The sequence below is a fragment of the Schistocerca americana genome, chromosome 2 (assembly GCF_021461395.2).
Source record: "Schistocerca americana isolate TAMUIC-IGC-003095 chromosome 2, iqSchAmer2.1, whole genome shotgun sequence".
In the NCBI taxonomy this organism is placed as follows: Eukaryota; Metazoa; Arthropoda; class Insecta; order Orthoptera; family Acrididae; genus Schistocerca; species Schistocerca americana.
In genome coordinates, this window is record NC_060120.1 from 431690987 (window position 1) to 431718924 (window position 27938).

A 27938-nucleotide genomic window follows, 5' to 3' on the forward strand; every position below is an offset into this window, starting at 1 on the left:
ACAAAAAGACAAATTTCTTTAGCAAACTGACAAAAATAACTTCATTGTTCTGCAAGGTGATTAATGCTTGAGTGTCAGAAAGGTGGAAATAAAATAAAGTCTGAAACTAATAACTTATTTTAGCCTTCCATAATTATATGAATGTGCTTTAATTCACTTGATAGCTCACAGCCACAGAAATTCAATTTGTTTTCATTTGACGTGAGAGCAGTACACAAAGAGGAAACAGTAAAATTACTAAATGTAAACATGGGTACATGGAGACTACACACTTTCCCACTATAACTCAGACTGCTCTGGGGATCCGCCCCAAATCTACGATATTTCCAAACCAGGGAAATTCCGGACCTCTCCCGCCCCTCTCTGTCCCTCCCTCCCTCCCTCGAGGGGGCAATTCCACGCCCCTCCCAGCCCCCTCCCAAGAGCGTTTGAGTTTTAAAAAAATCAAATTTTGAAAAATATGTTCATTTTGTAGTGCACATCTTTCTGAAAAGTCTAATACAAAAAAACATATGTGTTCAAGGAAATGAAAGACAAGTTATTTGTATATTCAGGAGAGTGGAAATTAAAATGCCCTGGACAGTTTAAAAACAAGACCTCACAATTAATACTGGATGAGATTATTTATCTGAGGCTACATAAAACCAGTAAAGACAAGAGACAAGCAAGACAGTATACATTTCTTCAATCCTTAGCTCCTAGCATTTTCTTCTTTCTAATCTTGCTACAGCTTTACATGGTGTGCTTTCCTTTCTGTGAAAGAATCTACTACCTTATCAAAGTTTGTCAAACGTTTTGCTACATGAAAAATTGAAATGTTGTTGTCTAATACTAAAAAAGCTTTTAATACAAATCTAACCAAGACTGGTGTAGTTTCTCAATCAGATTACATCTACTTTGTCGCTGTCTGCTAGATAAAACAAAACAGGCATTTCTAATATTGCAGCAATTGTAACAGACACCAAATAAATGAGACTGTTTTGGCACAAATGGTCATTTTCATAAAACAACAGACTACAATTCATGAAGTACCAATATGGAATGCCTATTAGGCATACTACAAGAAAAAAGCTTTAAGTTAGGAAATAGTTCCACATTTCATTCATACACTCCAGTTTCTCAAGCATGAGATCAAAAAGTAGTAGTACGAAATTTTTGTATAAATTTGAAATCGTCATATTCTTCCATAATTTGTGTGATGTCCTCATTTCTTCTCCTTACTCCTTCTAACAAACAATCTTGTCATAACTAATTCTGTAACTGTTCCTGCCATTGTCAAAATTTATTCACTGCTTAGCTTCACAAACACTACCAGAATCATCAGTTTTGATATCATGCAATTATTCTCTGGTTAGGTATTGTTACACGTTCATACAGTGCATTTTCCATGCTACTTTCAGAACAGAATTTAAGCAGCTGTTACCTAGGGACTGTACAACTTGCCCCTACTAGTGTAGCAATCTGGCCAAAAATTTTCTGCAAAAATTTCATTTTCTTGGATACACCGAGAAGATAATATTCATTTTCTGGAAGCTGTCCATAACCATTTAGTATCTTGTGGTACGTGTGTTGAACAGCCATTTAAACTAACCTGCCGGCTGGAGTGGCCGAGCGGTTCTAGGTGCTACAGTCTGGAACCGCGCAACCGCTACGGTCGCAGGTTCAAATCCTGCCTCGGGCATGGATGTGTGTGATGTCCTTAGGTTAGCTAGGTTTAAGTAGTTCTAAGCTCTAGGGGACTGATGACCACAGCAGTTAAGTCCCATAGTGCTCAGAGCCATTTGTAATATTTCTTACCTGTTATTCCTGTTAGTTGTTTATATCCACTCTGGTAATCTGAATCTATGCATTTCATTAATAATTGAAACAATGCTGATCATTCATAAACCAAGTCAATCACATCATTAGACAGCAATTGGCATTCATCCATTCTGCTTTACTCCGCTCAGCTCTTATAGCCCTGTCCCATTTTGCCTGCAGGAAAGTTTATTTCTAGATGCAATGAGGATTCCCCTGACAGAGACATCATGTACATTATGCATGCATTCAAAAATCAACTTATGAAACATTCAGAAATCAACTTAGTACGTGTCCAAAATTTTCAAAAACCAATAAGGATGTGTTTCAAGATCATATAAATTAATCTATTGGCCAATGTGCACTGGATACTAGGTGCTTTGTGAAACAAGGTTTTCTTCCTCAAGAATACGAATTTGGCATCCCCCCCCCCCTCAAATTGCCACCCAGGTCAGATACCTCAGTTTGCCCCCGCTCCCTTCCTCCTAGATCCAGGCCTGTTGCGCATGCGTGAATCTGGCAGCTTGGGTACACCAATAAAATTTTCCCTGGTAGCATCTAGCTGCTTGCTGTGATTGCTTACACAGCCAAAAGCCACATTTCTGTAGCCAGAAGCAGGGGGAGGTACTACTCATATGCGACTCAACTGCACATGTGCTATTCGTAATTGCTAAAACAAATTCAACATAAACATTTGTGATGTCATGCTCATCACAGGCAATTTATTGTTATAGAGTATTGGACAGTCTTCCTAAAGCCTTTGGCACATTTTGCTGTTGGCAGACGCTTGTATGAGCACTGTCTTTCGTTGTTGTATAAGGTGCATTTCCTTTTCAATTTAAGTCTTATTTTCATTTTTTCTCTCGTTCATGTTTTATTTCTGCAGTATTATTGTGCAGTAGCAGGGTACAGTAATATCCTTTATTAGAGTATCAGTTCTTACCAGTCAAAATTACAAAAATTTAACTGAAAACTAAAACAATGTAAAATTCCCAGAATTCTAAAAAATTCCCGGGTTTTTCCTGGATCTCCCGGTTGTCCTGGGTCATACACACCCTGAAAATCAAAGTGGAACACCGTTACAGTTGTGCTGGTACTGATTGTGTCAAAATTGTTGTAAAGATGAATTAAGTCTAAAATCCAACACAAAAGAATTTTTTTCTGTTACTTGATGCGATGCATAGCTTAAAAGACAAATGTGATACAATGCTGAAGAATAATTGATGTTTAAATGCAGAAGTCAACTCCACCATTGCTGGTCCCAAGTGCAGGGCCTCATCTTGCAAGTGTGGCAAGTAATCAAAAACATCTGGAAAACAGAAAAGGTACCAGAAGAATGGAAGTCAGCCACAATATAGATGCTCTATGGGAAAGGATATGAAACAGACCATTATAACTGCAGAGGACTTTCACTACTGCTTGTGACACAAAATTCTATCCAAAGTTGTGTTAAATTGGCTAGAGGGACAGGTAGATCCACAAATAGGAGGATTCCAAGGAGGGTTGTAATCTAACCCTCCATCACATCATTTGTTGATTATCACTGTCTTTATGGTTAACTCATTTAATAAGCTTTGAGAGGAGTAAGATTTACAATAAACTTTTTACATATCTTCTTTTCTCATGGTTGGTTCCAGTTCTTCAGGTCTAGGGGCTGATTCTTGAAGACAAATTTTTGACATTATATGTTCTCATGGTTCCAATTGACCTTATAAATTTGAAGTGAGCCTGCACTGTATATTTTCGTTTTACTCGAAAATTTTATTTTCTCACATATTTCTATATCAAACTGTCTTTCCAATCTACATGTCAACAAAGCCGAAAATTACATTGCTCTTCCCAAAAATAAAGGCACGTTGTAACACCACAACCCCTTTTCGGGTCCTGTATCCTATTTCAGTCTCATCTTCACTCTACAAAAGAGGGCATATATGTAATACTAGTAATTTACACCAATTTAAGCTGTCGCTTTGACATTGTCTACATTGTGTCTTGCCAGTATATAGAATTGAAGGAAACATGTTTCCGGTTATCGGGATGTGATACACCAAAGATTCTTCATGCAGCAATTTACTAACTAATTTAAACTGTTGCTTTGACATTGTTTACATTGTCTCTCACCAGTATATAGACTGAAGGAAACATATTGGATTAAAAACTTACATAACATCATAATTTACACACAATACAAATTACAGGCTCTTGGTATGAATAAAATTGCTGTTGTGATTTTGGAGTAATTAATGATTAAAGTTCCGATATTTCATGTCATTGAGAGACAGCTATTTGTATCTTTTTTAAGTCAGAAATTGTTTAGTCTCCTAACAGAAATATGACAGGATGATTTTTCAGTCAGAATCAAACATGCTTATGGTCTGATTGGTGTTCGAGAACTGCAATTACAACTACATAAAAATGTAAAATTTTCCTTGTACAAAGTTTAATTAATTGAACCTAGGCCTTTCATTGAATAAAACTAATCACTCTGTTCACCTGTAAATGATAGGGTGATTTCCTTTAAGTCAGTAAAATAATATATGCAAATTAATGAAATATATTGTTGCAATGATAAAACATGTAATTTATAGTCTTGATAGAAACAGATTCTTTCCTGTCTTTGTATGAAATTATTCATTGTAATTCCATGTAATTTTCTATGTAATTTGGGAAGATGTATGTAAAAACTTTAATTGTTAATATGCAAAATTCAGTATGTAACAGTGGCATTAAATGTTTAAAATCATATAAATAGAGGTGATTTGAATGCCACCGTAAGTCAGTCTTAGACTGAATTGTGTATCAACAGCATGTAGTCAGACTTTTTAAGTTTGCTGCTGAACATCTACTGCATGAAATATAATGTATAGTGAACAGGAACACTCAAACTTATTAAATCCATTGCATAAATACCATGTGCCAATGCAGTAGCATCAAAATGAACCTACGGCAGCATCAAGAAGCAGCACCCTGGATTACACATTACGTGTTATGTTTTTGATGGAGAATGTCCATAATAAGACATGGTATATTGAACATTGTTTTTCTTGTGTTAAACAATGATACACACCTCAAACTTCACCACAAAACATTTTTGCCACATTTTATTACAATGTCCAATCACATCAGAGGCATGCCCACTACTACTTCCCTCTGCAGTACTAACAATATTCCAAAGGGTTTACAATAACTTATGTTATCATTTTACCAATGAATCCTGAAATTAACATAATACATAGTGCCAAATTGTGTAAATAATAATAGAAATTTTAAGTGTCCCAAATATTCCGTAATTTCAAACAGTTTCTAAAAAAAATTATTTTAACTGTACATACAGAGCCAGTACATATTGATTGTTACAACAAAAATAAAGTAATTTATTTTTATAGATTTTAGCCTGAAATATAATACACCATGTACAAAATCATATGAAATTCTTTTAGGAAAATATCTGAGACAATATTAACAATATTATGAGAAGGAAAGTTGCTACTCATATAGCGGAGATGGTGAGCCACAGATAGGCACAACAAAAAGAGTCTTTCTGTTATGCCTATCAGCTACTCAGCATCTGCGCTATACGGTGAGTAGCAACTTTCCTTCTCATAATACTGTTACATTTCATCCTGGCTTTTCCATTGTTTGAGACAACATTAACATATTCAAAATTCAAAAATATGTTTTTGGTACTGATTACTTCTGTTGGGGAAGGGTAATACTAGAGGATGGTGTCCCTTTACAGGGTTAAGAAAGGGAAGCTCATGCAGCGAACATATCTGATGCCTGAAAACAATATTAACAACAATAAAGTCCAGGAACACCACAGTAACATTCATCGACTTCAAGAAGGCTTGCAACTCAGTAGATAGAAAAACATTCTTCAACACACTGAAAGAATGAAGGTGGACAACAATACCAAAAAGTTAATCAAGGAAACATTAAGAAATACAACCTCCAAAGTGAAGTTTATGGAAGAGATCTCGGTACTATTGGAAATCAAGGTGGATTGAGACAGGGTGATGGCCTGTCAGCCATTCAATTTTTCTCCATTTTGGGGAATATAATCAAGACATTGGACAAAGGGATCTACGGAGTAAAGATGGGGAGACGTAAGGATAGAACCATCAACATAAAATGTCTGACCTTTGCTGATGATATAGCCATCACAACAAATAACAGAACAAGAGGCAAAAAATCTCTAGAAACACTACATGAAATCTCATCCAAAACAGGACTACAAATCTCCCATGAAAGAATGCAGTATATGGACTCAAAATCCACAACTCACACCCAGTGTTAATGAAATATGGAAAGATAACACAAGTAGAAATTTTCAAATTCCTTATTTATTTTTCATGTTTAAATGAAGTAGTAAAGAAGTAACATTATAAATTATATACTAGAATCTACCATACATCTACATATACAGAAAACAGGACTGAACTTGACACCCAATGAAGAAAGGATCACAGAACTACAAAAAGCATGCAGACTTATATGGGACCATTACAACAAAAGAAGTATTTATATAAATCCCAGATTAAGACACTTAAGTACAGTAGTCTTACCAGAGTCCTTGGATGCCTCAGAAACAACAGTAATCAAGGAAAGAACAAAAGTCAAGGAGATGAAAGAACAAGAAAGGGAATTTCTGAGAAAGATCTACAGGCCGTTTCAGAGAGAGGGGATTTGGATAAAGAGACTGACAAAAAAAACTGTATGAACGGACAGGCACAATTATAAACAACATCAGGAAAAGAAGGGCAAAGTTCTATGGATACATGCATAAAATGAACGAAAATATACTGACCAAATTGATTTTTAACATAGTGACAACTGGTACAGTGAAAACCAACTGAGTAAAGGAAACCATCAAGACCTCAAGAAACTGAATATTTCCACAGAATAAATGACAGACAGCGAAAAATACAGAGCAGAACAAACCAGAAAACAGAAATTCCAGCAAATGCCCAAAAAGAAGAAAACAGGAATGTGAACAGAAGTGAGGAAGGTTAAACATGGTGAATATACAAGGACAGTGAGAGGGCAGTAGGCCTAAATCTTGAGTAATCAAATGAAAGTGCAAAAATAACCTTAAAGAAAAATAGTTGTGACATAATAATACAATGCTGAGAGCCATGAAAGAAAATTTGCTGAAATTTTACAGTATGAGCAAAATGTTAAGATGACAAGTTGTGTGAAACTAGGAGTCACAATGGGCAAAGTAGTAACAAACTGCCGCAGGAATGATCCCATTTATTACCAGGTCTTCCTCATTGACCACCCATGGCTGGACAGACTGCATCAAAGTTACAATCAAGTGATTTACAATATAGTGAATCACAGAATAACATCCAAACTTTATACAGGTGATGTATATAGACTATGTCATGTTCACTGTGTCCATTCGCTTTCTTCACAATCAAAGAATTCTTGGACCGAGTATAGTGGGCATTGTTTTAGGCCTTCAGCAATTTGTTTCTTGAAGTTGTCCAGTGGCAGGGTCTGCAATTCAACAGGTAGTTTGTTGAACATACTCACACCAATCACCAGAAACTGTCTCATGTTTTGGACAGTTGGCAGGTTGGTAGATACTCAATGCATTTTCTAATATCAGGATCAAATGATAGCTACAGAAACAAACTCAATAAAGACCCTCATTTCTTGCAAGAGACACTGTATGGTTTACATAAATATCTAATACTTGTTATGGGTAGCACTAAGAGATATGATCTTGCTTATTTTTCATGTTTAAATGAAGAAGTAAAGAACTAACACTATAATTTATATACTAGAATCTACCAGGTCATTCTCAACACATACTTCCTTGCAATAGATGGTATGGCAAGAGAACATTATACAGACATGGCATGCACTTAAATGAAAAGGAAAAATTTCTTATACGTCAAAAAATTGTGCAATCATTCTGCACCTTGTGTACAGAACCCAAGACCTTACCTCAAGCTACTGAAAAAGGCTTCAAAATGCAAGAAATTGGATTGTATCCCCCCCCCCCCCCCCCTATGCCCACACTACATCTCTCCCTATCCTGCACAGAACAGCAAATGGCATATTCACTGATGCCAAAAATAAACACTGAAGGATCATCAGTTACAGCAGCAGGTGAACAAGGGCAGCCACTGAACACAGGAGCTGACAGCAACAGAAACCACACTGTGGATATGCCTGAGGCCTGGGAGACCTAAAACAGCAGCACTAGAACCATCCAGTCAGGGTAGGTGCCCGAGACCTAGGAGGCCTGTCACATTAAGTGAGGGCGCTGATGACCTTGACGTTGAGCGCCCATAAGCCCCAACACACACACACACACACACACACACACACTAAGTAAGGACCTTTTATGACAATGCGTAAGCCGATATAGAGCTCATTAAAAAGTGTGAGTGAAAATACTAATTTCAGTTACCAGTGTATAAATATTGTTGGGAATTAAAACACAATTTAAAGAGATGGTTCAGTTTTAGGGTCAAAGAAATAAAAATTCAGTATAGTGCAACAACAACATGAGGAGCTAGTAAATGACTTAGTGCATCACAAGAAGGGGAATCATTAAATTTAGGGAAAACAGGTAAAATACTTCATCAGGATGTTTAGCACATAAACTGTAAAACAGATGGATTAGGGGTGATGTTGCAGGGATATAAGTCAAACATTCTAGCAGAAACACAGCATAGGCTAAAAGAAAATTAGGTGGAGATTCACACTCATGTAACCAGCTTTTGCAGAACATTACAGCTGGATTGTCATTTTCTCTAGCTACAGATTAATTAAAGCATCCAAAATATCACAAAATATGCTGCGGAACAGAGCTTTGAAACTGCAGTGGTGGGAATAAAAATTCCATAGAAGATGCAATGTGTATTAGGCCTGTACTGATCACCAAATGGTGACATGAGAACATTCTTTGAACAGCTAGAAAGTCCAATGTAAGAGTTTAAAAAATGTGTTTATTTAATAGTTATAGGGGTATTTGATCGCAGACATGAGGAAAAGAACAGACAACACTAAGACACTGTTGGACTTACTCCATAGTTACAACCTAAAAATAGAAATAAATAAAATCACTAGAGCAACTAAACATAATAACATTGCTTTTGATCACATAATAACAAGTGCACAAGCTGGCTACCTAAAAAAAAAAATTAAAATTCAGAAAAGAGCAGTGAGGTATACAGCAAAAATACCACCCAGGCAGTCCTGTGGACTAGCTTTTGTACACCATAATTTTCTGACAATGTACTATCACACAGTGAGAGTGAGTATTTCTTTATTTATTTAGCATATGGCTTATATGGATTCGTACATCATAATTATCTGACAAAATTTTAAAGTTGAGACCATTAATTCAGTCCATTAACGAATTTAAAGTTTTGAAGGAACCATATTTTTCTGCAGGTTATGCTGTAAGTAGTGTAACAGGATATCCTCCTCTAACATTACTTTTCCTCAACAGCAGTTGGTGATACCACTATTATTTTCAAATTTTGAATAGGTCACTATTATCTCAGTTGTTTTTCTGAAAACTTTCACTGGATGTGATATATCAAGCTGAAATTTATGAAAAGGAATTGTTTTATAAAATATTTTCATCTCAATGTTATAATTGATGAGTACTAGGTCTGACTGCACAGTTAAAATTACTTTTTTTAGAAACATTTGAAATTACAAATATTTGCAGACTTAAAATTTCTCTTATTAATAATGGTATCCTGCACTGTTTACTATGTTTATTTCTGGATTCATTTATGAAATAATAATCAAGATTAACAATGTAACACAAACTAGTAGAAATTCATTTGTTAAGAAAAATTGTAAACCCTTTGGAATATTGTTATTTCTGCGGAGTCGAGAGTTGTAAGCATGCCTTTGATGTGATGGGACGTATTTTTTTATTTTTGTGTGAGCAATGTAATTTCGGCTTTGTTAATGTGAAAAATCAAAAGACTGTATGATATACTAAAATGTGAGAAAATATATCACATAAAAACAAAAATTCTGCACAACAATCTTCAAATTTATTTAGTTCAATCCATTCGCGAGCACTTATAATGTCAGAGTTTCAGGTTCAAGAATCAGACTCCTAGACAAGAAGAACTGGAGCCATCTCAACATGTCAATCTAAGTAAACTTGAATGTTTATTGTAATATTTGCTCCTCTCAAATCTTCATAAAAAGCTTTAAATCAGACAATAGATGGAAGTAGCAAGTAGGGGAGAGATTACATTGGGCATTCAGTGACAATGTGGTGAACAGTCTGATGAAGGTTGGTGACTTTTTTATTCCCCATTTATAGAATGAGTCATGACAAACGCCATGTGATGTTCTTATTCTATTGATGGTTTTCCACACCTGGCAAGGCAGTTCCATTCAGGGTAGTGGTGAAGCGAGGTCGATAATGGATTGAGATTGACACAGTTTCAGGACTTTCCAATGCTCTCTCCACATGTCATCAATTTTGAAACTGTTTGTCAAAAATACTTCTGCTAATGGTTGTGGGGGAGATAAGACTTTAGCCCCCGCAGAGCAGCACCAGCCAGGTCACTGTACAGTCGAAGATGGGGACTGGCTAAAATTTTATTATACATACTTCAACAGTTACTTAGTTCACTATAATCCTTTCCCAAAATATTTGGGGATAACAGTGAACTGAACATTACCTTTAAAAAAACATTTAGAAAACACTGCAGCAAAATATGCAGTATGCAGCCATAGTGTTGTGCACTTGGTTGCTGAACACTGCACTCCAGTCTGGTTAAACAGCCACCACATGAAGAAGATTGAGACCAAACTGAATGAGACCATAAGAGTAGTTAGAGTCTGTCTTAAAAGAACTCCCCTATATTGGCTACCTGTTTGGAGCCATATTGCTCCTCCTCATTTCACAGACAGGAAATATTAGTTAAAGAGCAAATGTAAAAACACATCTTAAATAAAGCTATACATCACCATTCAACAAGAAGAAAGGAAAATGATTATACGAGACAGCAAAATCACTAACTGACAATAAGTGCTTCAGATGAAGTGGTCCCTCAACAAGCTACTAAAAAGGAATTTACTTAAAAAAAAGTTTAAAAGTGTATCTCATAGACAAGTGTGAATATAGTATGAGTGAGTATTACAACTGAAACTAAATACTGCTTCTGTATTGTAACAGAAAATATGCATTAAGCTTTTATGTGCCTGTAAAGTATAATCCTGGTTTGTTTATTGTACATTTTTTGTATATACATTGTATTTGAGCTTTGATGTAATATAACATTGTAAATACCATTAGAACACAAATGTTACATCTGTCTACCTACAAAATTCTATGACGTACCCAATAGTCTCAGCTGAAAAATATCAGCTAGAGTCCATGGACAAATAATAAATAAATAAACAGCCGGAGGATGAATAAACACTTAATTAACTAAGCAACACACACTCTGCAAGAAGGTGCAACTGGATGTTAATGTTTATTGTTCAACAATACCTGATTTAACATTAGTAAAAGTTTTATTTATAGATTAATTATGTACTTCTTGGTTGATAAGTACATTTCAGTTAGTAAATTTTTCCATTTTTGGCATTGAAAGCTAAAAACTTATTGAAGAACAATTCCATTTTCTACCATGCTGTTAGAAAATCACTGTTATTTACTCAACAATCAGCAGATTTTGGCTTTTAGGTATTTACAAATGTATGCTCCTACATTCTTAAAATATGTGCAAGAACAACATCCTGCAATCATCAAAACTTTAAAATAACCACTGCCACAGTTGCAAACATACATAAATATGAAACTCATCACACTACTCATGCAAAATCAGTTAGTTCATAATATTTAATATGAACTATGGTGGCTCAAACAGACATCCATGTGACACACTCAGAATTATTTCTTGGTCCAGGATAATATGTTGCATTTTTCCCAGCAAGAAGACTTCAGTCTAATTGGTATTCTGTCTAGATATTGCATCATTTAGATAGCAGACATCAGTGTGGTACTATTTTAAAACATTCTTGGAACTCTAAAAATGCTACTTTACAGGTTATCTGCTTTGTCAGAATTCATTGAAGATATTATATTTTTCTTTGCACTACACTGTAACTCAGAAAATTAACATATTCATATTTCAGGTACCTACTGACACCCTTAAAACCCATTTATTATTGAGCAGTTACCATTAATCAAGGACTGATTAGATTAGCATATATGATAACTCTGTTTCATGTTAAGCACTTTATTACTTCACTCACTTCCATTGATGTACTATCAATAGGCAGTTCATTTGGTTACCTTGATGGTTTGCAGAATTATTTGGTGGTTGGCCATTTGCAGAAAAATTATGCTGTATGCAGCCCATATGGATGAATTTTTTATAGCCCTTGGATATACTTGACTAAAGTTGTGCATGAGAAACAATCAAACTCAAAGTAGTGTTTGAAACTGAATTTAATATGACATTTAAGGTTCCACAATGCTCAGCCCTTGGAGTAACAACATTCTGAAACAGTCCTTATAAAATACTGTATGGAATTATACAGTTTGGCACATGATAGGTCATCTGATTTGTTTCATGAATAACACATTCGTTGTTGACAATATTTGTAATTTATTGATCTAGGAGTAAAGAATACAGCTTGGAAATACAACCTAATGAATCACATATTCAATATGACTACCATTTTGGTTTACAATTTCTTCAAGTCGCACACATGCATTTGTGATGACTCTCCGACATAAATCTTCTGTAATGGCATGGCATAACTCCACAATGATGGCCATAAGTTTCACTGCATTTTTGGGTTTTCTGTGGCACACTTTCTCTTTAAGGAACCCTTAAAGGAAGAAGCCACATAGGTTAATGTCTGGGCTGTGGGGTGGCCACATTCCTCTTCCTGCATAACATTCTGGAAATGTGTTTGATAATACCCTAAGGCCAAGTCTTTCATGTAGGAAATCAAGCACAACATTGGCAGTATGGGGGTGTGCTCCATCCTGCATGAACCATTGTGTCTGCAATGGATGACATGAGGCCATGAGTTGAGGAAAGAACTGGCTTTGCAGCCTGTGTAAATTGCATTCACCAGTTACTGTAGCAGACCGATGATTCCATGGCTTGACATCGCAACCCACATGCACACTTTCTCCCTGTAGGTGTCTTTCATGTGAATTACTTGCAGAGGTTCACGTGGCCAGAATCAAGCATTTTAGAATGAAATTTTCACTCTACAGTGGAGTGTGCACTGATATGAAACTTCCTGGCAGATTAAAACTGTGTGCCAGACCGAGACTCAAACCCGGGACCTTTGCCTTTCGTGGGGCAAGTGCTCTACCAACTGAGCTACCCAAGCATGACTCACACCCCGTCCTCACAGCTTTAATTCCTCCAGTACCTCGTCTCCTACCTTCCAAACTTCACATAAGCTCTCCTGCGAACCTGCAGAACTAGCACACCTGGAAGAAAGGATATTGCAGAGACATTGCACCAACTAATCTGCTCCAAATAAATGTTACATAGGAATGGGTAGAACTGAATGGCCCACGACCTCTTTCACATGTAAAAACTTACTACTTATCACAAAAATAAATATTTATTCAGTTAAAAGAAAGAATCTCATTGACAAGTTACACTGTTCAGTTCAACACCAGCAATAATAATCTGCCCCTAATTTTGAATAAGCAAATGTTTGGCCTCATTTAGGGAGTGATACATAGCTTGAAAATTTCATTAGTTCTGAAATCAACACTGACATGGAACTCCTAGTCCATAATTTTTTAATATAATCATTATGCAGTGCATTCATAGAGGAGACTACTAAGTACAGCGGGTGCACATGTATGTTACTGTGTCACCTCTTTGCCAATTGATACAAGGTCTAGAATGCAATTTGCACCATCAGTTCAGTTGAAGGGACTCTGATAGCCAGATGTTCCGTGTCTGTAGTCTTCAGTCACTGGTGAATATTTTTTTGCATGCATAAAAACACCTCAAGCCCTTTGTTTACCTACCACCAGCTCTCCATAGGTGAATGCTGTGCCATGCTATGTGTTTATTCAGTACCAGTCTGACTTACCCACTTGTCATATTCTGGTTTGAACCTAAACTAATCACTCAACAAGCCATAAAATGTGTGATATCACAGGAATATACATATTTTTACAATCACTAACAAAACTTGGAAGAGCATGCCCCATTGTCTATGTTCCTAGGCATCCCTGCAGGAAGTGCCATCAATAAGAATGCCTGCTGCCACATGGCTTTTTGGGAAAAACCCCATGCTTGGAAAACAGGTGAGCCTGAGATATACTACTGCTCCACACTGAGTGCAGTATGTAATGATGGTTGATGGTTTGTCTGCTTGGTGCTTGCGTCCCCAATCCCCTCCCATCTGTCACAGCAGATGGGTGAAGCATTCAAAAATGGATTTGTGCATCACCACATTATGTTCATTCATATACAGTTCATAATGTTGTCATTTAAGGATAGTTAATTGTTAATACAGTCTTTGGAATAAGTTTCTGTTGGTTACTACTCTTGATTGGTGTGTATCTCAACTGATTTAACTTTTCTGAATTTTTCTCATAATGGGATTTGCAAGACACAGTGAATGAATGGATGTATTAATGACAGAGCATTTCTATTTCAAGAACTACACATAATTAATCAGGTGGAATATGGGTAATATTAAAGACTGTGTACTGTTTCTTTCTGTAACATTATCACTAGAATCTGCTATGGCTATTTGATCAAGTAACACCTTCTGTTTGTTTCCAGGACATGAAATATAAATTTGAAGTAGTTTTCCCACCAACAGTTGAGAAATATGCAAGTAATAGCTGCTTTCTTCCAAAACATCCTCTAATTCTATCTCAAAACTCTAAGCAAGAAATACCACTTCTTATTGGTTCAACATCAAAGGAGGGCTACATATTTATGAGAGGTAAAGAGAAATTTCTGTTGTAGTTTACTTTATTCTAAGGTTTGTGACTATAAATATCTCCCTACTCTATAGTCAGTCACAACACACCATACAGGCTTTCCTGAGATATTTCAAAATATATTGCACCTATGATTTTGATGTATCCTTGAATTTGCAAAAAAAATTATTTTTACTACAGATTAAATATACTTCCTATAATTTTCCCTGCCACAGTTATTACCTTAAAATTTAAGTATATACAATGAAATTTTCAATGACTGTGGATAAACAACAGTTAGACGCAGCTGATTGTGCTGCACTTAAAGATGTGAATCTGTAATGGAGGGCCTGTGATCATGTCCATTTAATTACTGGGTGATCAAAAAGTCAGTATAAATTTGAAAAGTGAATAAATCACGGAATAATGTAGATAGAGAGATACAAATTGACACACATGCTTGGAATGACCTGGGGTTTTATTAGAACCAAAAAAATACAAAAGTTCAAAAAATGTCCGACAGATGGCACTTCATCTGATCAGAATAGCAATAATTAGCATAACAAGGTGAGACAAATCAAAGATGATGTTTTTACAGGAAATGCTCAATATGTCCACCATCATTCCTCAACAATAGCTTTAGTCAAGGAATAATGTTGTGAACAGCACTGTAAAGCATGACCGGAGTTATGGTGAAGCATTGGCGTCGGATGTTGTCTTTCAGCAACCCTAGAGATGTCAGTTGATCACGATACCCCAAAGCCAATAACCACATGGACTGAGGTCTGGGGACCTGGGAGGCCAAGCATGACGAAAGTGGCGGCTGAGCACATGATCATCACCAAATGACACGTGCAAGAGATCTTTCACATGTCTAGCAATATGGGGTGGAGCGCCATCCTGCATAAAAATAGTACATTCCAGCAGGTGATTATTAGCCAGGCTGGGGATGATGCGATTCTGTAACATATCGGCGTACCTCTCACCCATCATGGTAGCAGTAACAAAACCAGAATCACGCATTTCCCTGAAGAAAAAAGGCCCGATAACGGTAGATGTGGTAAATTCAACCCATACCGTGACTTTCTTGTTGTGCAGTGGAGTTTCCACGATAGTTCTAGTATTTTCGGTAGCCCAAATTCTGCAGTTGTGGGTGTTGACAGACCCTCGGAGCGTGAAATGAGCTTTGTCGGTCCACAACACGTTACTTAACCAATCATCATCTTCTGCCATCTTTCAAAACACCCACACCGCAAATGCCCTCCGCTTCACTAAATCGCCAGGTAACAGTTCATGATGCCAATGGATTTTGTATGGACAGCATTGGAGGGTATGCCTAAGTGCCAACCAAACAGTAGTGTAGGGAATGACGGTGCGATGTGCGACTGCATGAGCACTGACTTCCCTGTGCATAGATGAACTCGCTACAGTCTCCATTTCTTCCTGAACTGTCTCAGCAGCATTATGCCTTGTCCTCAGTTGGCCAGTACGGGGTCTATCATCTAAACAACCCATGGCTTCAAACTTCGAAATCGTTCTCACCACAGCTGCATTTGTCAACGGACATTTACCCATTCGAATCCCCTTCCTATGGCGATAGGATTGTAACGCTGAACTAGCACATTCCCCATTCTGATAATACAGCTTCACTAAAAGCGCCTTTTCAGGTAACATCAACATGCTGTGACTGCTGGCACATCTGATTCTCTCTCTCATTATAGCTCCTCTTATACACAATTGTCATGCGCAGTCACTGATGTTTTTGTCAGTTTTTACCTCTTTATCTACATTATTCCATGTTTTATTAAGTTTTCAAATTTATACTGACTTTTTGATCACCCGGTATTTATAATTATTCACTCCTTTATGTTTTTTATCTGAATGTGGTGAGCAAACTGAAGACTTTTACAGAATCAGAGTCTTCACAGAGATAGCCATAATTAACTCTCTGATGAAGACTGACAGAGCTTAAAAAGAAAAAGTACTCGACTGTTATCTTCTGCGGCCTTACCAAGGCATCTGATTGCAGAGATTGTAGAGATTTACAATGGAACTGTAGTGCTATGGAATCACTGAATTCCCAAAATGACTAATTTCTGTACATCTCAATTTATTTCTATATCTGTGCTCTGCAAGCCAACTTAAGGCTTAAGGTGTGCGGCAGGGGATAACGTCACTTCCCTCTCTCCTCACACCCCTACCCCCCCCCCCCCCCCTGCACCCCCCACATCTTCTGTTTCATTTGTGCAGCAAAAGTAATTGTTGGTAGGCCTACACATGAACATAAATCTCTCAAATTTTAACAAAACCCATACTGTGATGCACAACGTATCTCATGTAGTGTCAGTTGCTAGAGCTGAATGAGGCTCTCCACAACACTCCTGTGCTTATTAAATGAACTTGTGACAAAATATGTTGCTTGTTTTTGTAACTTCTCTACTCCCTCCTATCTATTCTATCTAGGAATGGTCCCAAACCGATGAGCAGTACTCAGGTATTGGTCAAAGGAGGGTATTGTAATGTACTGGTATTGCCTTTGTAGGTGGACTACCCTTTCTGAAGGTTCCTCCAATGAATCTTATTCAGGCACCTACCTTTCTGACAACTTCTTTTATGTAATTGTTCCACTTCAAATCATTCTGTAAGCATACTCTCAGTTATTTAATGGATGTAACTGCTTCAAATGATTCTTCAGCAACTGTGCAGTCATACAATAATAGGCCATCCTGTCTATTTATGCACAACAGTGGCATTATTCAGTTGTCATATATAGTGAAGAGTAATGCTCCTATAACACGCCTTTTGGGTATGCATGATGCTATGTTTGTATCTCTCTACTGAGAATGACATACTGTGTTCTGTTTGTTATGAACTCTTCAATCCAATCACAAAGCTGGTCTTATTTTCGGGGTGCTTTCATATTCACTGGGCAGTAGTGCAGAATGGTACTGAATGCCTTTCAGAAGTCATGGGATATGACATAAAGTAGAGGTCACATTAATAGACTCTCTTCAGGATGCACATAAATACTGATATGCACAAGTTGTTTTCCTTACACAGTGTGACTTAATATCTTACTTTACTTCCATAGTGAATTCCATATTTAATAGATGATACTGATAAGTCCAACAAATTTAACCATGACCTCATTGCCATGTGGCCACAGATGGTGTAATCAACATGTCTGTAGAAATATTTGGGTCTGAAGTGCGTAGTTTCAATAACAATTCCATCAAAATGTTTCATGCATACATTAACAACTTCTGTACCAGAACCCATAACCATATCACCTCAGTTTCTTGTACCACTACTCAAATGCTGTAAGTGAGTGGTGGTGAGACCATGTTGGAAAAGTCTCATCATTTATGGGTCAAACTGCTGTGAACCTTTCAGAGAGACTCAAGTGAATAACTATGCCACATTAAAGCTCCCTGACAGGAAACTCTTGCTGAATCATGCAATATTAAGCTATCTCATGAATGTGTATGATTTCTTCACATGATAAACTTTGTCCCAGTAGTTATGACAGATATTTGACCATTTGATTCAACAAGCTTACAGCGTTTACTATTTACCCCAGGAAGCATTGTGTCCTAGTCAACTTTCAGACGGCTATAGAAACAAGGGTGTATGGTACTTTGAGATGTATTATCCATTCCTGGGGCAAAGTAAGTTCTTCAAAAGAGCAATGGTATTTGTCATCAGGACCAGTGTTCCACATTCCTGAGTTTCTTGTATGCTCAATCCTCCAGCAAATTGATGAAGTTTCCATTGGAACTTGGAAGTACATTGCAGACAGTCACATTGCCTTCATCAACTGGCAGCAAAATAATGTCTTTATCACCATGGAACATGCAAAGCACATTGTGTTTTGATTCAATTATGATTATTATCAGCACTTCTGAAATGTTTATGGTCTTGCAGGGTTCACATCTTAATTGTTCTGCTGCTTCCTGGGGCAGACTGTGAAGATTTTTGGACAACATGATTGTGGAGAGAAGCAGGATTAGTATGATTAATCAATAAATCAAGAACAGTCTTAATCGCATTTATTATTGTTACAATACCGCCAACCAGTGTCAACCTGACGTAGGGGTCATCTTCTGGGCATTTACACCATTGGTCGACTGCTGGTGGAGTCACTACTGTCTACATAACGGCAGGAAACTATATCATGTTTCCTGCTGTTATGTAGACAGGAGTGACTCCACCAGCAGTCAACCAATGGTGTAAACACCCAGAAGATGACCCCTACATTGGGTTGAGACTGAATGGCGGTATTATAACAATAATAAATGTGATTAAGACTGTTCTTGAATTATTGATAGACTGTGAAGAGGCTGTACCATGCCATTAATAATCTTGTATTTCAGAATGCTTTTCAAGGGCTGGCAGAATAAGACCTTTCATCAACACTGATTTTGTTCCTGTGTCTATTTCCTTTTCTTCAAGATTTATTATAGTCCTGTAGACAAAGATTTATGCTCCACATCCACATCCCTCTCAGTCTGCTGTACTTGTTTAGCTGTGTCATACTGTCCTGTTATGAAACTCACTGTAAGCATAAGAAATGTCATCTTCCAACCCATTGTACATGTTGAAAATAGCTTAGTGAGGGGCAAGTAACACAAGAACAGCATACACAAAATACTGAACAACCACCTGTTTGCTTAATATGTGCACTCACAATGGCTGTACTTGGGTAGCATAAAATCCACTTTGTTTTGACCATGTTTACTTGATGCCACAGTCAGAAAACTTACATAAGACAGACTGATCTTGAAACTGCTGCAGAAAGGCCAAAGAGCTAAGAAGCTTAACATTTCTTGTCCATAGCTTCTGTCAGAGCTTAATACATCAGTCTGCCTCTGCCCCATAGAGATACTCAACATGATCTCATTATCTTTCCTGGTGATCTGAACTGATGTGAGGTTCTTGTAGTTCCATGTGGGTAAGTTTGTTCAGAAAAGCATGATTATTAATCTCATTGTCTTCAGGTAACGTGTTGGGATATTAACTATGTTACCTGCATGTAGAGGGTGCCAAGAAGTACTTTGGATCAACCAGTGCCACCAGGTAGGTTAGGAGGGGAGGGACACAGGAGGGGAAGGGGGGGGTGAGGGGAGTAGGTGGAGAGGAAATACCTCTTTGGGGTGGGGGGGTGGGGTGTGATAGGAACTGAAATATTTACTATAAACAATTTCGGTACATGGTTATTCAGACTGTATGTGTCATGTGTTCCTGGTATTAGGGCTAGGGGAACCCCAATTGGGAATATGTGGGAGGGGATTTGAAGTTTCGGCATTTACCTTACAACAAAGGAAAACCTCTCAGAGACCCTGGTTGGTATTCAAGTTCCTTCAAGGTCCATTGGGCATTGGGCTTCACCTTTCATGCTGTTTACTTCTCTCAGCTGTGTGCACTCACATTATATTGTGAGCAATTGTGAGTCTCAAATGAAGCTCAGTTCATAGCTTTGTATCTGTTTATGAGGCAGCTAATGGTACACATTTTGCAGGTCTCATTTGTCATGCTGTCACAGAATCTATTGGTCCTGCGTAGGACTATAGTCTGTTCAAAATCAATCTTTTCTAAGCTATATTTAGAGGTTGTCTTGACAACACATACACTTGAGCACAATCACCCCTCCCTGCTCTGCCAATCCTCAAAGAGAGTCCCTGGAGGAAAGAGAACTGCTCCTTTTGATATAAAGATAAGACAGATGCTGTCTCAACAGTTCACCAGTTGAATCTTCAAAATGTTATAACTTTGTGAGAAACTTATTCAAATGGAATCCAAGAATTTTATATCAGTTGCATTTGCCAAGGAAGACAAAAAAGACTGTCAGAACATTGTGTTTAACTTCTTAATTAGTACCACTAAAATGCCATGAACTTTGTACACATGGATACTCCAAGTCTCCCACAAGTCCAACCAATGGTCCAAGTTGAGGGAATGTAGGAGTGATGTACAGTGGGGACTGTGTGTGCCCCGGGACCGCTACGGTAGCTGTGAAGGTCCTACAGGAACCCTGAAAAGTGATGGCTAATGGGGCTCTGGTGAAGCTACGATAGGCCCAGCAAGCCAGTAGTGGATTATGATTTCTGCTTTCAAAAATAGAATGGGCCTCAGAAAGGATGGATTTAATCAATGACAAATTGGCTATAAACATGAACTAACATTTGAAACACTAAATATACAAACATTGACTGGAAAGGTGGAGGGGATGGTAGACATGATGGAAAGAAAGAAGTTAGACATATTGGGGTTAGCTGGAATGAGATGGAAAGGACAAGGAAGGAGAGAACTGAGGAAAGGCTACCGACTGTACTGGAGTGGAAAATAGGAAGGAAGGAGAAATGGAGTGGGAATAGTAGTAAGAGATGGATTAAAAGAGGAAATGAAGAGAATAAGTGATAGGATGATGAAGATCAAGATATCACTAAAGGGGACAGTCATAGAGGCAATACAAATGTATGTGCTGCAGGTGGGTTGCACTTCTGAGGAGAAACAAGAGTTTGAAGAGGAAATGCAGAAGCAGATGAGAAGGAAGAATGTATAGTAGTGGGGATTTAAATGCACACATTAGAAGAGAAAGACAAGGCTGTGAAGGTGTGTTTAGACCAGAGAGTTGGGGCTGCTGAAATGAGGAAGGTGAAAGACTATTGGAGTTCTGTCAAAGGAATGGCTTGCTGGTTGGGAACTCTTGGTTCAGGAAAAGAGAGAGCAGTAAGATTACATGGTACAGTCAAGACTTAAAGAGAAAGTCAATAGTTGACTACTTCCTGTAAGATAGTGAGATGAATAGGGACATCATTGACATTAGTGTAATACCATCAGAAGTCGTGGATAGTCACAACCATTTGCTGGTAATGAACCTGAGACGCCCAAGGATAATAAAGGGACAGAAAACCAGGAAAGATGTATAAGGGTATGAAAGTTGAAGGAGGAAGAAAACAGGCTACAGTACGTACAAGTAGTAAAGGAAAGCATCATAAAGGATGAACCAGAAATGTTAGAAGAGGAATTGGGTAGATTCAAGGGAACGTTCGGAAGTCCGGTGGAAGCAATATGTAGGGGACAAGCAACAAAAGGAGGTGAAAAGAAACACCCTGGTGGAATGATAAAACAATGGATATGGTACACAAGAAGAATAGAGCCTTTAGGATATGGTTCCAGAAGAGAAAAGTGGAGACAAGAGAAGAGTATCAAGCAAGAGAGAAAGAAGCAAAAAGAGTGGTGGCAGAGGAGAGAAGAAAGTGGATGGAACAGTGGACCAGAATGATGGAGGAGGATAGTGAAGGTTCAAAAAACGTGTTATATGGGATGATTAAAAGTAAGGGGAAGAACGGTATGACAGATTATGCTGAATGGTGAACAAAAGTGGCCAAGATGTAGAGAATAAGGAGGAACTCAAGACTATGTGGAAGAAGTATTTTGAAGAACTCCTGAGCCAGAATGGAGACCTGGATGAGGAGGAACAAGCTGATGAGAAAAAAGAGGAGGAACAGCAAACAGAAAAAGACCATACATGGGGAGAAGTGGAAGAGGCACTGGGCAAGATGGAGGGAGGGAAGTCACCAGGCCTGGATGAGCTAAGTGTAGAGATAGTGAGAGCAGCAGGAGACACAATGGCTATATTGAGTGATGAAAATTGTTTGGAGACAGAAGGTGATCCCAAAAGACTGGAAGAAGGGAATAATTGTCCCAATCTTTAAGAAGGGAAATAGAAAAGAGTGAAAGAACTATTGAGGGGTAACATTGATGAGTCATTGCACAAAGATTTTTGAAAAAATTTTGGAAGCACAAATTCAGGCAAATTAGAAGGAAAGATAAGAGAGGAGCAACATAACTTCAGAACAGGAAGGTCCACAGTGGATCTAATTTTTGCTGTAAGACAACTGCAGGAACAGCATTATGAATATGGAATAGATCTACTAATGACCTTCCTGGACATTGAAAAAATATATGCTACTGTATGTAGAAGCAAAGTGCGGAAAGCCCTGGAGAACAGAGGAGTAGCAAAACAGATTATTTGGAGGATAAGGGAAATATACCAAGGAAGTGTGAGCTGTGTGAAAGTCAGAGGAGAGAGATCAGCTTGGACTGAACAGAAGAATGGCATGAGGCAGGGAAGTGTACTTTCACCATTACTCTTCATTGTAGTGATGGATGATATAATGAGTACAGTAGCACAAGTAATTGGCGAAGGAAATATGAAAGCTATGGTGTTTGCAGATGATCTGATGATTTGAGAGAATAAGGGGGAGGAATTACAAGAACAGTTGGATGTATGGGAATGAACAGTACAAGAATATGGGATGAAATTTAGTATAAGCAAGAGTGAGATGATTATCACAACAAGAACGAAGGAGAGAGGAACAACTGAAATAACAATTGGTGGGGAACTATTGAGGAGAGTGGAGAGTTTCAAGTACCTATCAAGCCTGATACAGGAAGATGAAAAAAAAATGACAGAGAAATAAATGAGCAGGGCAGAAAAGCAGAAGCATTTCAGAAGAGTGTCAGAAGCCTGATATGGAGCAAAGATGTACCCCAAGTCAGTAAAAAGGTTATATACTGGTCATAGTATTCCCGATCCTGACATGTGTATCTGAAACCTCAGTTATGAAAGGAAGAGAGAAAAGAAAAGTACAAGCTAGTGAGATGAAATTCTTGAGGAACAGTAATGGAGTGACAAAGACAGACAGGTCAAGAAATGAGAGGAATAGAGGGTTAATGAAGGTGGAAACATTACAGGAGGAGATAGAGAAATCAATGCTGAGATGGTATGGGCATGTTAAGTGAATGGAGGAGAAGAGGATACCCAGGAGGATACATGAGATGAAACTGGAAGGAAAGATACAAAGAGGAAGACTGAGAGACAGATGGCTGAAAGGAGTGGAGGAATGCATCCAGAAGAAAGGAGAAGATTGGACAAAGGTGAAAATGGAGAGATGGTGGCAAGAAAGAAGATGATGGAGAGGTTTATGTTCCAAACAGACCTGGACAGAGACTGGATACTGTCCAAGATGATGACTCCATTGAAAAATTAGGTAGTCAAATAAATGCTTTCTGTTAAGAATATAGTTTTTTACAGTCACTGTAAATTAAGTTAAAAGTGGTTTGGTTTTGGTACTATGTCATTCCTTCCAAAACCTTTGGGTGCAGTAACATAATAATAAGTCGCAAAGAAAAATTGCTGAGTGACCCAAAGGAAGTATGTGAGAGATTCATAGACCAGTTTAGTAAGATGATTACGGAGGATGTGATTGACCCACCACAGGTGCTAAATCCCAGTAATGGCAGTAATTCATTCTTCCTGAGGTGTGTTACGGAATTGGAAATCCTGAAAACCATTTCCAACTTATAAGCAAATACATCCAGTGGCTGGGATGACATCTCAGTGAAACTTCTGAAAGAATGTAGTAGTGAATTAATAAAGCCACTGCAACATTTAATAAACAGCTCTTTCAGTCAGGGGTCTTTTCCTGACCTATTAAAAGTCACTGAAATAAGACTGCCGCATAAAAAGGGGAAAACTACTGGTATGCAAAATTATAGGCCTATTTCATTGACATCAGTACTTAGTAAGCTGTTGGAAAGGCTACTTCTTGATCAACTTGAATCATTTTTCTGCAAGTACAATATATTAAAAAAACTATTAGCATGGTTTCAGGAAGGGCTGGTCTACAATAACAACTGTAGCTACATTTTTGCAAGTGGTATTGAATAAACTTGTTGAAGGAAACAAAGTTATTGGCACCTTTTTAGACCAATCCAAGGCTTTTGACCCTGTAAATCATTCTGTTCTTCTACATAAATTAGAAACTTATGGTGTCAGAGGAGTAGCATTAGATCTGTTAAGATCCTACCTTGCTGACAGGAGACAAGGTGTAAAGCTGTATTTTACAACTGGGAGACATACAAAAACAGTAAAATCATCTTATAGAATTCTTAACTGTGGAGTCCCTCAGGGAAGCATTATTGGGCCTGTTTTGTTTATTGTGTACATCAATGATATAATAATTCCACAAAATTCAAACCTAGTAAATTATGCTGATGATATCTCTGTCATACGTTGGTGCTCTACAAAACAGTTAGCTGTGCAAAATAATGCAGAGAACATAAGCCTCTTCACATCATATCTCACTAAAAACAAATTGGCACTAAATAAGGATAAGAAAATTCTGGTGGAGTTTCTACTAAATTATAAATCAAGACAAGTTGATATAGAACCAGAGGTATCAGTTGAAACAATTGATGAACATAAATTCCTGGGTTTTATAGTAGATGAACATCTTACATGGAAGGAGCACATGAGCTACATGTGTAAAAAAATCTCCTGTAACACCTAACTGCTGAAACACCTTTCTATCATAATAGTGCAACCTGTTTTAAGACAAATCTATTTTGGAATTACACACTCCCACCTGCAATATGGCATTGAGATTTGGAGTGGGGCACCAATGGTATATAAGGATAGGGCTTTTAGAGCACAGAAAAGAGCAATTAGGATTAATATCTAATAATAGTAAGTGTCAGTCCTGTAGAGAATATTTCATTAGGTATAACATACTAACAGTGTATTCTTTGTATGTTCTCAGATCTATACTCTTTGTAAAATAAGATATGGAGCATAGTGTAATCAATAGTGAAATCCATAATTATAATACAAGAAAAAGAGAGGACTACCACATAAAATTTAGTAATAAAAGAGCTGCAGATCATAGTCCATTTTCTGCTGGAAGACATTTTTACAACAGATTGCCAAATAATATAAAATTGTTAAAAGGAATCATATTTAAGACAAAATTAAAGCAACTGTTAATTGATAGATGTTTGTACTCCATTAGGGATTTCTGTTATTGTGTGTAAATATTGTGTATAATTTACCTTTATTTCTAAGCTTTTTTAATGTTCTTGTGTTTGTAAACTGCCTATGCCCATGGCTGTTAAGTTATCATGGACAAATAAACCATTTGTTTATTATTTATTTATTTATTCCTATGTTTTGGCCTTTTGCTGAAGCCTTTTCCTTTTAACTGGAAACACATTGTGAAGGCAGTTTCTAGAAGGAGGCTTCAGAAAGAGGTTGAATTAAGGATCTCAAGTTTCTGGAGACCAAGAAAGTTGAAATGTTGGAACTGAAAATTCCAGATATAATGACATATTCCCAAAATTAAAAAAAAAATTGACTTCAAGTTTTCTGATTTACACTTCAAATGTGATTGCAATAAAACATTTGCTGATAATAAATGCAATTTATAATTGAATTGACAATCACTTATCAAACTTATCTTCTGATTCATCAGTTGCCCCACAAAACCATTACACTTTTCACTAGATGGTTTTATGGTATTTTCTTTAATGGATCCAACTCAAAGTTTAGTATTCATGCCTTCCAGGTTACTGTTATTACTACTACTCCATTATAAATTCTTGGTCCATCCAATTTACGTCTCATAGAAATGATTTATGAAGATTTTGAAAATTATGTAAATAATTCTCTTTACCATGGATGCGCAGCTGGTGTCCTGTGGGCCAGATTTGGCCTGTGATTGGTTTCAATCTGGCCATTGGAGGAAATCTATGAGAGAGAGAGAAAGGCACTTGTGTTGTACTCTACCCATGATACCTAGAGTTTGTAGCTTTTGACGTAAGCCAGTGAAGGGTTTGCTTACTTTGTGCATGTGCAGTGCAATTTTGCTGCCACTGGACTTGAAAAATACTTGAATGACCTGCCTGTGGCCAAGAACACAAAGTTACTCCTAATAGCATCTTGACTGGAACTGTCAAACTCATTGCCACATTTTGTTTTTCGAGTCTTTCTCATATCAATATTGATAAATAATTATTGTCCATTGTGGATTTATTAGAACACTGCAGCTGTAAAAACTGAAGTTAATTTACAATGAACTTGCTGCAACCTATTACTTCTGTAGGCATTTGTTTTCCCTTGATGATATTTCAAGATGCCTGGCATACCATCTTCAGATGTGTAGATTCATTTAACTGTCATGAACATTATTTCTTTACTAAGAGCATTGCAGAATTTTTAATGGAAGTTTTTAAGACAGCTATTGTAAAACATTGCAAGTAAAGAAACAATATTCACAATACATAAATAAATGTAAAAATCTGAATATGGGGTGAACATAAAATGAGTGTACTCTCACAAACCCATTTAAAGTGACTTAGTCACAGCAAGTTGCCATTGCTGTTGGGCCACTACCATGTTTGAAAATATGTGGATGAGCCTGGGCCTTCCTCTGGTGAAGTTTCATACAAAGTGACTGCAAATTACTGCCTACAACCTATTGGGTGACACACCTGAGTACCGTCTGGATTGCTGTGTGTAGTGCCAGTGGTACACTGTGTTGCTGATTTGGGTTCCAGGCTTCCACCCTCACAATCCCTGCCATCCATGATATGCTGTTGGTACCTTCTTAAAAATATCTCCATCTTTGAGACTGATGGGGTGAGCCTTACTAGCTGCTGGTGAGCTGCACTAGGCTTGCACCTGCAGACTCCTGACCTGGCCACATGCACAACTCTGCTGCTGGGTCCTGACCCACATGATGGCCACAGCCAATAAAGCTCTGTGTCCACATTCCTTGTCATGTGTGAGGGTTTGAATCAGCACACTTATCACCATGCCAGAGAAAACAATTTGAACCATAAATTACAAGTAATAAATATGATTACAGACAACACAGTGTCACTGAATCCTTAAGGCTTATGACAGCCATCCACACCAACTCTTGAGCTCAGTGTCCTTCACCATTAACACTATAGTGTCATCTGCTCAGCTTCCATGCTCACTAAAAATCCTGACCCAAGGGGTGGCTGCTACAACTGGTACTCAGAAGTAGGGCTCACAATGACCTAGCTACAACCAGCTCTAGTTTCTGATTTCGCCATCATAACCACATCAGCTTCATTCAACTTGCAGTCAAAGTTTCACACATTGAAGGGCAGAAATGAGAAGCATTTTATTTACCTTGAAACTGGCCATTTTCACTTTTTAATTCATTGGCTGTGGTGGATCATAGGGACACATATTTCTGAGTGTAACACTTGTAAAAATGTGTGAAACTGTTGACTTGCCTGCTTTTAAGGGTAACTGTCACAGGTCATATTTAACACTTGTCAGGTGTACATCTTGCAATCTTTCTGGACACAGGTTGCCATACATGAAGGCTGTGCAAGCTATACT

At 37.6% G+C, this 27938-nt stretch overlaps 1 protein-coding gene across 1 annotated transcript in view; it reads left to right on the forward strand.

Annotated features, from left to right (window-relative positions):
* LOC124594983 (esterase FE4-like) overlaps window positions 1-27938 on the forward strand; it is a 178440-nt gene that overhangs the window by 95309 nt on the left and 55193 nt on the right. Inside the window, exon 6 of the mRNA XM_047133513.1 lies at window positions 14577-14742. Coding sequence (XP_046989469.1) covers window positions 14577-14742 — 166 coding nt within the window. The remainder of the gene's footprint in view (window positions 1-14576; window positions 14743-27938) is intronic.